General features: G+C 41.0%; 1 protein-coding gene across 1 annotated transcript in view; it reads left to right on the plus strand.

Annotated features, from left to right (window-relative positions):
• Positions 1–14166, plus strand: part of LOC139723884 (inactive rhomboid protein 1-like) — a 56153-nt gene that overhangs the window by 23380 nt on the left and 18607 nt on the right. Inside the window, exon 3 of the mRNA XM_071635092.1 lies at positions 4754–4941. Within this exon, the coding sequence (XP_071491193.1) occupies positions 4754–4941 (188 nt within the window). The remainder of the gene's footprint in view (positions 1–4753; positions 4942–14166) is intronic.

Here is a 14166-nt window from a genome sequence, read left to right on the forward strand (position 1 = left end):
GGTTCATTAAGAGCAGCTGTGATGCCCTCATGGGCGATAAATTTCCGCCGCATCCTAAGGACGGCTGACGGAATCAAAGGGTGATGATGATGTAAGTATGTTTTACAGTAGGACGATCGTGTTGTTGTGGCATTCCGGCGGCGTGGTACTGCCCGGATTCCTGCCTATCAGTTCTTCAAAGTTTCCTCATCATTCTCTTGATGCCCTCTGCCCCTCTAAATGAGCGAAAAATTTCCTCCTCCCCACTAGAGTGGAGTGATTGTTCCTTCAAACTTGTGAAAGGAAGAGGGGGGGGGGGATGGGGAGAGACAGCTACAAAAAGGTAGGCAACCAGACTAATGCTGCCCCTCAGTCCTCAATTTTCCCCCCTTCCTCTTCTCGATCTCCCCACCCACCATCCTCCCCATAAAGCGCTCTGCCGCCTTCCCCTCGCAACAGTATCCTCCCTTCCTTCCCCTTCACATGAAATTTATATAACATCGGGAGTGCTTGCCTTTTATGTGGGCGCTACTCTGCTGCGGCTAAAGCGTTCCTCTTTTTTCTTTCTTTCTTCGTTCCTTCAAAGTCATTTGCCAGACTTCTACAGCTACTCTTAATATATTCTCCAGAATAGGGGCTCTTCACTCTAAAGCTGAGCCTTTCATAAAATGATTAACCTTTTTTTTTTTTTTTTGCTCATCCTTGAGAGAAACTTTGTTCGGCTGCATGGGGTGTTTTTTTTTCCCCTCCTTGCTGCCTTGTAGGCCGGGGTGAGCTTTCATCATTTTGCACCACCTACGCTTGTGGCTAATTTTATTACAGGGAGCCTGGATGAATCCCTGTGTTTGGTCAATCTCCATTGCCCTCCCTCCCTAAGGCAAAGTGTTGTAGGAGGGGAAAAAGAAAGCAATGAAGAATGCCCGGCGTAGGCCAAGAAGTGAGCGTTTGGACGGCCAACCAGCGGATGAAAGCAGACAAGACAGGCAATGATATGAGAAGCGGGAACGTAAAAAGCGGTAACCGTAAAGAGCTAATGGGAGAAAGAAGCAGCAATGGAAGAGCAACTTTTGTGTGGGAGCCGAGGATGATCTCAGGGAATACCTCTTCCAGCGGCCTATTTGGATAAGACGAAATCAGGAGGTTATTCGGGGGGGAGATCAATAAGTGATTCGTGGAATGTTTCTTCTGCGATGGGGACAGACACGCTGATGAGGCAGGTGCGATCGGCGGTAGCCAAGTCTCTGTTCAGTTGCTGCAGAGGTGCTCTTGACGCCAGATCAAGTTGTTTGCACAGTTTTTGCTTTTAAAAAAAAATGAAAATGTATTTGTATGTGTGAGTGTGGAAGTTTATGAATTGAACATAAGTCATCTATGCCAACTGGAATCATGGAGTGAGATTATTTCAAGTGAAAAGCAAGAACATTCATTCAACTGCAAAGCTGTCCTGAGGTCTCATCCTCAATAATTTGTGAAGGAAGCGGCAGGACTGATTTCACAATTCGTGCTGGAAACTTGGAAGTTTTTGTGTGGGCTTTTGTCACTGAAAGCATTCAGTGGAGGCCAAGTCATAAGTACTCTGAGAGTTAAACCCACGGGAGTTCTCTCTTCTCTCTCAGTGTCCGTTTGAAATGGATCTATCAAGGAGCATCGTGGATGGAGGCTCCTCAACTAGTTTGGATTTAAATGGAATAATTGTCATCATGGGCTCTCTGAGTGGTATTATGTAGACCTATACAGGGTCTTCTCACTGGTGGAAGCTGTGTTGTTTAAGGTATGGCTTCATACGAAGTTGATATAGTATTTGTTTGAGTGATGCAGCGTCTTAAATACTCCTCCTGTGTACATATACCTTACTTTCATTTGATGTTCTCATCAAGACGAGGATCTCCTTAAAATATTTTTTATGCAATCTTTCTTTTTCTTATTTGACTCTTTCTTTCAAGAAAGACTATTGGAAATATGACAGCTTTATACTAATTATTTTTGATATCAAAATCATTATCATTTCATTTATCTCTATGCTCTGTTATTGCTAGTCTACTAGATTAACCTGTTGAGGATGGTTTGATTTTGCTACAACACGCAATTCCCATAGACACCTCCCCAAGTATACTCGGGACACCCTCAACGGGTTAAAGGCATAATTTACCATTTGCAGATGAAACAAAAACCCAGCACTAGTGCTTCAAAATAGTTCTAAAATGTGAGTTAGAGATAGAAGCAACCAATGTAAAAAATTTGAAACAATACAATCAATGTTAAGTATTGTTAAATATACACAATGTGAGCAATAGTTATAATAAAGAATGTTTCCAGACTAAACCGTCTACAGTTAGGGTTTAATGAGAAAAATAGCAATATCTCCTTATATTTCAGGCTTTATTGCAAACTTTTTATATGGTAGGATGTTTTGTGATACAACTGACCTACACATATGCATCAAAAGTGATATCTTGAACATTTTTCAAATCACTGCTCCCAAAGGTAAACAAGATCTAGCTGTAGACCTTGAATACCTAGATGTAAGAATTGTACTGTACCAAACATAGCTGCCTTCTGTATTTTTATCTGCAGAATGACAAGGATGATAATAATGACAAAGATTATCATAACTGATGATGCACATATATACTCCTGTCAATGTTCAGTCTCTTTTTCTTGATTTGTCAGAAATATCATCTTTCACAAAACATCTACAAATGATGTACAAACTCTTAATCATTGCAAGACAAAACAACAAGAATAGGGAAATGATATTGATAAAAAGATGCATTGTATTAAAGCAGGCCTGATGAAACTCGAGTCGCTGTCGAAACCTAGAAAATCTGAGGTGACAGATGGGAGCTTTTACGCTGTCAGTGGCTTTTCATCAAGTTCAGTGTGTAGGTGGTACTGAGGTATTTAAAAGAGTTTAAGTGTTGGAGAAAAGCACTGTAAAAAAAAAAAGATCTACACAAGCAAAGACAAAATAAAGAAATATCTTCTGAAATATATAAAAAAAAACAAGCAAAAAACAAAAATGGAATTTCAAAGCAGGTACAGGGTCAGTGGGTAGCAGATTATTGATGCAACTGGTATATTTAGGAAGAAGAGTACCGTACTTGTATCATTCAAATTTGTTCAGTTAGTTCAATGAATGTTATCTGTTCTTTTCTTAGAAATATTGATGTAGCAGTTTCTATGTGTCTAGTTTTCCTTCCTTCCTCCCCTCTTCCTCACACTAAGCTCCAGGATGAAGGTATGTTGGGTTTGATGTTGATGACAAACGCGGCATCATCAATAACAATCGGCAACACATTGAGTGGATGAGGAAGCGGATGATTCCACCCCAAATTAGGCAGCGTCAGTAAGGGGCGGCCCCGCCCGACACCATAATGGAATTATCAACGACTAGAGCCCTAGCTTCCCCCCCCCCCCCTCCCTCCCATATTCCATCTTTTTTTTTTCTCCCCCCTTCTAACATTACTGTGGTAAACTTAAAGGACAAGTCCACCTTCACATACATAAGGATTGAGAGAATGCAGCAATATTAGTAGAACACATCAGTGAAAGTTTGAGGAAAATTGGACAATCCGTTCAAAAGTTACGAATATTTTAAGTATCTGCGCAGTCACTGCTGGAAGAGAAGACTACTACAGTGTATGATGTCACATGCGTACAACTACATAAGGGAAATAAAAAGAGAATTTCATAAAACTTTACTTTTTGAATAAAGTGCACATTTCTTCGACTTGCTACTGACGTATGTTAAGGGTTATATTATTCCCCCTGCCTTCTGAAAGAGGGAAGTCGAGTGTTCTTTTGTTATGCAAGAAAAATGGAAATATGTTGAATTTTCGTTATTCTTTCTTTATATCGTTGTACTCATGTGACATCACAAGCTATAGTAGTCTTTTCATCCAGCCGTGACTGAGCAGAAACTTCAAAAATTCATAACTTTTTAAAGGATTGTCCGATTTTGCTCAAACTCTCACTGATGTGTTCTACTAATATTGCTGCATTCACTCAACCCACATGTCTATAAAGGTGAACTTGTCCTTTAAGGATGTTTGGTTGCGTTTGGGCCGGCCTGGATTGACCCATTAGCGGATAGCACATGTCGTCATCAGTTGAAGGTGAATGCAATAAGAGCAGTCAACGTCGATGATGCACTGATAGTCGGCACATAGGCGCTAAACTCGTGGTTCCGCCACTCCTTCCGGTGCAGCAAGAAGTGTCTATTAGAAGCATGTTAGTCTGAATCCCAAGTTTAATGGTATGGATTCAATGTCACCTATAAATAGAAACCACTGAGAATGTTGACATCACTGGTTCCGGATATAAGCGCTGCAGCATCTAGTGACGCCATTTGAAGCGCGTTCACCACTGAGATGGCTCTGAAACTGTTTTTGCTGAGGTCATTGATTTCGGTTATTATGTAGTACACATCTCTTACACAGACATCACAGAGACTCGCAGGTATCACGCCTGTTTTTGCTCCTTATTCCACTGAAATGTAAATTTACCACCACACAGGGCCATAACCACACATATATTGATATATGAGACTACATCATCAGGTGCCCTTATTCCTGTTTGAAACCTGATATTCCAGCAGATCAATTTTTTGTCGTACGTCACCCATGCATGGAACTTTTATATCCCTATAAGGTGAGAGGTGCAGGGGACCATTTTTTTTAATGGCACCCGTTACCTTTGTTGGAATATTCGTTGTCAATTTTATATCCTCCATTCATAACTGTTGTTAACGTGTTGCACGCTTTTGTCTTTCTAGCAAGGCCGGGTGGGCGGCTGAGGGACGAGTACGACGGCCCCCGTGGCCAGCTGCCCTCCCAGCTCAGCACGGGAACGGCCACCAGCAGCATCCTGCAGAAACAGCGCTCGCAGCGGCTGATCCGACAGCGAAGCAAGCGCCAGTCCGTGGCCAAGATGGGATGGGAGCTTATCCGGCACTCAGTCAAGGTAGGTGGCCAGCGGATGCACATGGGCAAAATAGTGGGATTTTGATCGCAATCCAAATACAGGGATTTATTTTTTTTACGGCCATTTAGATGGCGATCGCAGTATTTTGTTGTTTGCACGGGTCATACCTGAAATCCACGTGCTGTGAATGATGGGATAGAAGATGCCGAGATTACTTACTCTACCATTCAGGCACCCACGCAAAGTGCTAATGATAAAAAAGGGGATCCACCTTTTTTTAGGACCACTTTGTTTTACATTGTACTAGAATATCTCGGCCATTTCAAAACCGATTTTTATCAAAATAACAAACTTGCTCTTTAGTCTGTCATATAAATGGTTTCTAATTATCTCACAAAAAGTGAAAGCGTGAATCCCCATCTCAACCAAAACTATACAGGTATAGTTTTGGTTGAGGTGGGGATTCAGGCTTGAGCAGTTACCATGGTGATTGTGATAGCTGTGATGATGAAATCATGATGATGCTGGTAATGATGTGGGAGAAGTGATGTTGATGACCATTTTAAGATGGACGTGACTGGGGTAGCTAGTGGTGGTGATAGTGGTGGTGCTGAGTGGACTTGGGATGAAAGGTGATTACGGAGGGTGTGGTCCCGATGAGAAGTTGATGTCCGGGCAGTGGATGTGAATCATCATCTAAAGATGATTGCTCATGTGGTGGTAGGTGTGGCTCGTTATGTGCACTGGATATGTGGGGGGGGGGGGGGGGGTACCTATTAGAAGTGGTGATGATGTTCAGGAATGGTGGTTGACATCCAATGGACGAGAGGTTGAGAGGGTTTGAGATTGTAGTGAAAATGGAAAGGATGAGAGTGAATATTTGAAACAAGGCTGTCATGTATGTCAAAAAGTAGTTCGAAGAAATTCATCAAATTTAGCAGAAAAGTGTATGAACCATCAAAGAGTAAGTAGCTTGGAAACAAGTGTATGTTGTGACTGCCATGTCACCTGTGTGACACACTTGAGTACTCATCTAGCTTGAAATTTTACTATGTTCTGTAATTCTTGTGGAAAAGAAGTTTTTTCCCATGTCTCTGCTTAAAGATTGATAAAACGACATCTATGAAGCATGGATTTGACAAATGAGGACAAGGTTATTTCTGTTCAACATTTTGTTTTTGTGTTTGATTGTTTTTTCAAACAAATTTGAAATCCTTTTTCACATCACTTGACTATTTATGCAACGTATAGATTTGTGACAGGATGCTATTTTCTGAAGACTTTCAAGCAATCAAGATGCTATCACTCCTATGATACTTGCCTGAATTCTCTCAGTAAATCTCATAATGCAAATGTGTACATTCATTTTAGAAGTTTTTTTTTGTAAGAACTTCTTTTGGACAGAGGTAACACACATATAATAAATGAAAGCACACTTTCAAGGTTCTCATTTCTCAACACAAAATGATGAAAAATGAGTAGGCTGTGGATGAAAATGAGATTATTTTTGGATAAGTCATTTCCCTTGGAGAAGTATGTATCTTTGGAGCACTAAAGTTTTATCCATATGATCATTCAAGGGATAAATTCGGCCATTAATGAAAGAGGGATTTGCCTCCGACTTGATTTCTGTGTGGTAGCATTAATATCAAGGAACATGTGGTGTGTGATTAATGTGACATTGGTTATATGATTCTATCCTTCCACATGGAGTGGAATTAAAGTGGGGCTTTCCCCTCACATCTGTGTCTCTGACTATTACATGATATTCCACATTAGCCTTGGTATTAAAGCAGCTAAGCTTTACAGCCAATTATGCATGCATGTGTATTTGTAGCATCTTAAATCATTTGGGATGAGGGATGAACGTACCATGCGCGTTGACGTACCAAGACAAGAGACAAGGTTGGACATTTTGCAGAAGGGGCTTTTCGATAATCCCACCTTTGGGAGCTCTTGAGCTCCTGCAGGCTGCAAGTCGGTTTGATGAATCGTTTCAAAGACCTTTTTAAATATACAAATCAATCCTGGGATGTTAGCAGCAACTTGGCACAGAAATACCTTGGGAGTGGGGTGGGATGGAGGGGAGGTGCAATGACTGAATCATGAATGTATTCTGTAGGCCTACTGGATCATGCTGATACACTTATTTTGCTGCTCATTTTGTGATAAGTTCCACAGACACTCGTGCTGTTGCAACACTGCATTGCAGTGAGGTGAAAGCAACATTTTAAAGATTTTTCTCGTGTATGGAACACAATTTTTCTGCGGACATGTTGAGCATGTCATTGTTGTGGCTGATTTGATGTTCCTCAGATATGCAGACTGCAACATCAGGCACTTTTGACCTTTCATCTTTTTCATCTTTAGTTTAAGATCAAACTAAGATTTTCCAAAATCCCTGGTCAACATTCCTCTGACAGTAACTGATTGTGCTAGTACAGTAGAGTGTAGGTATGATGACCTGCCTTTGGCTATTTTATGCAAATTAAACTAGGATAACAGGGAATATGCAAGGAGCTACGTGTAGGCATGGATGATGCTTTGCGTCTGTGAAATGGCTCTCTCTCTCTCTCTCTCCTTAACCCGTTGAGGACGAGTCCCGAGCATACTCGGGCAAGTGTCTATCGGAAATATGTGTTGTAACAAAATCATCCCGTCCTCAACGGGTTAAGACTTTTCTTCGTGTAGCACTTCACGTTGGCCCTTTAATGGCCACTGGTATCCGTGCCGCGGTGGTATCGTGACCATCAGTCACTGCGTATCAATCTCTCCGATCTTGACAGCCACTTTCCCCCCCAGCTCCACTGCTCGGCTTGGTAGGGGGAAAAGCCGTAGGAATTATCTCTTCCCTATCATCTCCCAATTTGGCAGCCATTAGGGGCACATTACTTTGTTCCCCTTAAAGTATGTACTCTTGGTGTATCTAATGCTGAGAGCAAGAAGGTTGCTAGTGCAAGAACTGCCGATCAGTGGCATTTTCGAAGATATCAATCCGTTTCCATGTGTGCGTGGGTACACACACGTCAAGCTACTGCATGTGGCATTGTTAAATTCTGATGTTCCGGTTCTATTTGCAAAGGTGATTGAAACTAAGTCTCTGGCAAGTTTTAATGGGCACTTACAATGTAGGCCTAAATGTTATAATAAAAGTTTGTTTTTTGTGGTATTACTATAAGCTACTGTAAAACGAGGAATGTTCGCGTGCATTTTAATTTCGCGAATTTCCCGAGCGCCAAGATTCGCGAAATTAAAATGCACGCGAAAGTTCTTGTCTACACTATATGCATTGAATGCCACAGGCAGTTCGCAAAAATTTCATGCTGCAAAAAAGGCCGTCGGCTCCAATTCGCGAAAAATTCATGCCGCAAATATGTCATGTTTTACAGTATATTATACATTGACTGTGAATACTTCTCTCAAAACAACTGAAACTGCCCATGGCCTTTTGTTTCCAGTTACAAGTTTGATATGGAAATGGATACGATATGCTTCAAGGCAGGCTTAACATATTCAAACAAATGAAGGAAGGAACAGTATTATAGCATTTTTTTTTTCAAGTTCCCTGAAGAAATGAGTTTAATGCCCTTTTGGCTCTGTCTGGAAAGCTTTATTTAGAACATTACAGCACCCTGCCATGGGCCTCTAGTCCCACTGGTTTCGGTTCGCCGAAGGCAGATTTAACAGTAACTGCCCCACATAATAAGGCAAGATTTATCCTGGAAACACTAACTGCCCAGCCAGACTGGGGGAAGGTAGACTTCTAGCCTTACTCGACCGGTCTAAATCACTGTACAGACAATTTCCCCCCTCTTCCTTCGCCAGCTGAGTGGATGCTATTTTAAAAGGCCAGATTAACTCTGTCACTGACCATTTGGAGCTTGCTTCTTTGCAGGGTCAATAGGACTTTGAGTCAGTGGTCCTGAGAGGGTTACATTGAGTATAGATTGAATTTATTTTTGTGCTGAAAGTAGTCCTTGATATTAGTACCTTAATCGTTCAAAATGAGAATGGTGACTCTTTGCTAGGAAACTAAAGAAGACTGATGGCCCTTGGAATGGAAATGATTTATCTTTGTGTGTATAGAGAAGTGTGATTTCACATTAAAGGAAATTCCATCCTCATATTATGTTGTTCTGCATAAAAACAGTCAAATCAGATAAGTATCTGTGATTGAAAATTTGGAGAAAAAAAAAAACACACACACACACACACTTTAGAGAGTACTTAATTGGTAACCCAGTGGCATTAGGCTGGTCCCCATTTGTTTTGTCCACAGAAATTCACTGATTTTCTTCTTTTTTTTCTCAAATATTTTGGCACATACAAAATTTATCTGCTGATCAGGAGGAGAACATGTACAAATGTACTGCTCTTATCATATACCAAGAACAGTTCTGAACTTAAAGACAAAAAGAAAATTGGGGAATTTTTTTTTTGTACAAAAGGATGAATAAAATGGAAAACTGCTCCACACAATTCACTTCAATTCAATTGTTTATCTATTTCCATCAAGTAAAGAATGCATGATTAAAGAAAACACCTAGGGTCTACACATTTGTACATCACATAATATAAAGTTGTCACTTTTGTGTTACTCTCTAGACTTAAGCAGAATATATTTCGTAACTCTTTTATTTGTCAGATTTTTTCTTTAAATGCTCACTGATGTACTTCCTTGGTATTTCTGTGTATGATATACAAAGTAACATACTTGAAAATGAACTTTCCCTTTAGAGTGTGAAGATGTGATCACAAATTGCATATTGTGCTGACTGAATCATCATTTTGAAGCAGTTGTTTTCTGAAAAGGGGGCTACTGGCTCAATGATGACAAATCCTACCTTGTTACATTATGATAAATGACCTGAAAAGATCTAGCTTTCTTTGATGATGATGTCGCATCCAATTTTTGGAAGTGTGAATTAAGCAGGAGACATTGATTTGAGCGAAGCCATGCAAGCTCGGAACGCTAGCATGAAGCCACACATCTGTTAGGGCAGTGGATCAGTTGGGAAAATGGCCAGTTCGTGGCTCTGGTGGGTCATTGGCTTTCACACATTCTCAGCTTTAATACGTGTCTGTCTGGGCCTTTCTGGGTACGAAGCCATTCAAAATCGTAGTATTTACCCAAGTCTTGCATTGGTCAAGGTTCTTGTACTGTCATTTGCCTGGAATGTTTGTGTGAAAAAAAATAAAGAGAAGAGTAACTTGCAAATCTGAGGCACATCTCTTACCATCCTGATGATGGTTGTAATTTTTGCCAATACATAGTCCAAATCAAAGGAAATTTCATTTCATTGCTTGACTGATATTATATTGTTCATATTGAGTGCTCACGCTACTTCAGTTGCAGTGTACTTGACCTCTATAGCAAAGATATATCTATGCAATATATCAATTTATTAAGATAAAATTAACACTCTCAATCAAATTTTGTTCCAATTGCAAAACCAATCATTTCTCGTGAGCCTGTTCTCTCTTTGAGGCGAGATTTTCATGACACCTATAGATTTTGTCAATTATACAGCAATCATGCAATCATCGCTCTGTTTTTATATTCATTGGGACTGCAGTTCTCGGCGCTCCGATGAATCGACATGTTTGTGTGATGAGCGAGCTCTGGAAATGTCTTGTTTAATTCGATTATGAATCGATGGGGGTCTGAATGAATTTGATTATGAACTTTGAGCTAGTGAACAAGCTGCTGAGGACATCTTCATGAATCTAATTACAGGAAAGGGGTGGATGGGAAACGGGCAGAATGTAGAGTGCTGATGAAATGGGGTAGAAATGGAAACAGTTTTGATTTGACGCTCAGTTCATTGGCAGTAACACCTTCATTGCCGGGGGGGGGGGGGGGGGGGGGGGGGGGGGGGGCAAAAATAGGTTCTGGACAGCACTGAAATAACAATACAAGTGATTTCACTATTTCACTATTTTCTATTTCTATTTCTGTTTCTGATGCCAACTGATAAATATGTTTTTGTTGAGATGTACCGCTTTGTATGCTACCTGAATTGACAAAGAAGCTCCCACAAAAATTGAAAAGAAAGAAAAAGAGCATATTTATTGAATTGATAGTTAGAACTGCATTCCAACACTTGTGTTCATTTTATATATGGTAGAGATAGCTTATAAGATTGATGTTAGGGGCTCCTAAAAATGAGAGCCACAACGTTCAAAGAAAGATGTTTAAAGACAAAGATCAGACTTTTTGAAGGGCTTCCAATTGAGGCTACTCTGGAAAACATGTCCCTGGATTCCTTATCTTTATTCATGAATGTGTTAACATTTTCCAGAACTGGAGACTCTCTTGAGTCTTGCATTGACATGCAGTCCATGACAACAGTTAACTATCTGTCTATCTTTTGTGTCCATCTGTATATATGTCTATTTGTCTATCCATCTACACTTTTTATCTCAAGATCAAAATATTTGTCTGTCCTGTCTGTCTATCTGTCTACCCATCTAGATACATATTTTGATTTATTTGATGTGTCTGTCCATGCCATGCACGACATTGAGAATGTGGAAACATGACATTGTACATTATATGCTTCAGTTTTTTTCCGGACTAGCAAAATGATCAAAACCTCCACGTCAGCCCGAGACAGACCTTTCATTTCTCAAAAGCGATTCTGAATTGTCCCCCGGGGAGGAACCTCTACCTCGCATTTCATCTCCGCGTGTTTGCCCACGCGAGATCTTCGGCGCAGATGCGGTAGAGCGACAGAAAAATTTTCTGTCGAATGCGGGCTCGTCTTAGAGTGCCTGCCGGCTAGCTAGAATTTCAGCGTTGAGACAGCTTTGCCCTTCTTGCAATAGAAACACAAGGCGACAGGGAGCCCTAAAGTGCTGTATGTGGTGGAAAAGGAAGATCGTGAGATTGCTGTGGAGATGAAATTCAGCCCAGGGACAGAGATGCCCCACATCTTTTGGCCCTGTCTTCCGAGATAGATAGCGCGAGAGAGAGAGTGAAGATGTTAACTTTAAGCCACTTAGCAGGTTTCCAAAATATCCCAGCGGAGCACCCGAGGTTGTTAACCCGGCTGAGTTCCTAATAATCATAGACCACTACATAAGGCTGTGCGACTTACCTGGAAGTCTTTTTTTTTCGGGGGGGGGGGGGGGGGGGAGGGGTAGGGAGTTCTTCATGGCTAAAAAGAGTGTTTTGCATGGAATCTTTGCAAGGAACCTTTACGGGATGAGCTGAGGTTTGCCACGATGTTATCGATGTTATCTTTGTACCCCTAGAGGTTGCCAGGGTGCTGTTGTTGCGCCCCTGGAATGTCACGGCATGCTCATTATTCCAGGAGTGAGGGCAGGTTGGAGGCGGAGACATACTGACTATATTTTATTTTCTAAGCTAACTTTACATCTAATGATGTCAGCAAGGGTTAGCCTTGCCTCAAGTCTGAGGGCTGCCGATCTCTACTGCCTTATTGCTTTCACGTGGATTCAACGTGACTGAAGGATCGAATATGAGAGTTAAAAGCGGAATAAAAGAATACTTGTGTTAACTTATTCCCATGCTTTCCAACATTAGTCATTATGTGAAAAAAGTACTCATACAAAACAGCAAGACAGTACACATCAAACCGAACCTAAAGCCTGATCACAATCCTTACCCTAACCCTAAGTCCTTGGAGAAAATATGACTAGAGCCATTGTCGCAGGAGCAAATGTTGTGTCACTGGGTTGTTTATGATCACTGTTTGTTGGATGTGGGGATAGTAATGTCTCAACTCATCTTTTTTCTAGTTAGTTGGTATCGGTGAAACTTAGTCCTTGGTCGAATTTCTAAAGCCAAGAATTGAACTCTTTCATAACAACTATTGAATGAGGCCAAAAGAATCATAACTGAGATAATGATTGTCATTAGTCTTGAGAGTCTAGCCTAATGATTCTAAAGATTCATTTTTTTCTCTTTTTTTTGAGAGAGAGATAGAGAGAGAGAGAGAGAGAAAGAGAAAGAGCTAGGGTGTGGGAAAGAAAGAGAGTCCCAAGAACAGAAAGAATCAAATTGGCTAGTATGAAGAATGCTATTAGAAGCCAGTTGTACACATGTGTCTCTGTTTTTTGCTTAAAAGAGGCATTTATGTATTACTACTATACTGGTGCTCCTTTGAACTTTTAAAAACAAGCTCATTAGTGGAGGAAATTGCTTTTGTGCGGGTAAACACACGAGGCCAGCTGGTCACAATATGACTGTCAGCAATCAGTGGTTGAATGTCTGGCATTGTTGGGGGGGGGGGGGGGGGAGTATAGGGGTTAGGAATCACTGGAAGCTTTCTAATGCAATGCTCAGAACAGTCGAGGTGTACTCTGATTACTGAATGGCTTCTAATGACCCAATGTAGCCATGAGTAGAGCCGAGAGTTGACCTACCTTTTGGCGTCATACTCAAATATGATCTTTCAGAGAAATTTAACCCACCAGATTGGTAGAAGTTCGCTTCGCAAGAACCAGCTGGTAGGGCTTAAGCTACAGCAGGTGTGGGTATTGAGCTATGCCTGTGACACTTTCATATCCCTTCCAGACCAAATGTGCCCACTAGTATTTTTTTGATCTCGCTATAATTTGGTGGAAGGAATTCTGACTGTTATGCTCAATCAGCCATGGATTTGCTTTTTTCTTTTATTTTGTTGTTGTTGGGTTGTTGTTTGTTTGCTTGTTTCTGTTTGTTTGTTGTGTTGTTGTTTTTTGCAAGTGGCGTATAAGTGTGGAAGAGCTTTCATTTTCCTTATTTCTTCTTCTTTTATCTTTTTTTACAAAGCCATCTGCAAGCATGAAGCAGAAGATATAATCAGTGTTATTGACCCATGGGTTTCGTTACTGTGGTTACCAGGATGGGACAAGCACCAATAATGGTGCACATCCCTGGGAGTATGATATCATGACTACACTCCATGGTGCACACATGCTAACCACAACCGTAGTAACATTCTTCTGGCAGGCAACAGTACTCGTACACTGTGAGCAGAAAGAAATATATCACAAGATGGATTGTCTTGTCGTGGGACACAAGTACTGAGGAGAGGCTAGAACCCTGGACCTTGCCATCTGAAGTGTAGAACACATAAACTAGACCACCACAGTAGCTCCCAAAATAAGTTGACACTGATTAGGAGCCATGTCGTGATTGAAATACCCTAGATGCTAAAGGTAAAATCTGCACCCATTTTTCAGTCTGCAATTAGGCAAAGGCCACGTTGCCATCTAATTTTAGCTTGGCATTGTAGGGCTTCGGTGGCCTGCGCA

This window comes from Diadema antillarum, unplaced genomic scaffold (genome assembly GCF_040938485.1).
Source record: "Diadema antillarum isolate AM-2024a unplaced genomic scaffold, OU_Dant_1.0 scf00000201, whole genome shotgun sequence".
NCBI classification, from domain to species: Eukaryota; Metazoa; Echinodermata; class Echinoidea; order Diadematoida; family Diadematidae; genus Diadema; species Diadema antillarum.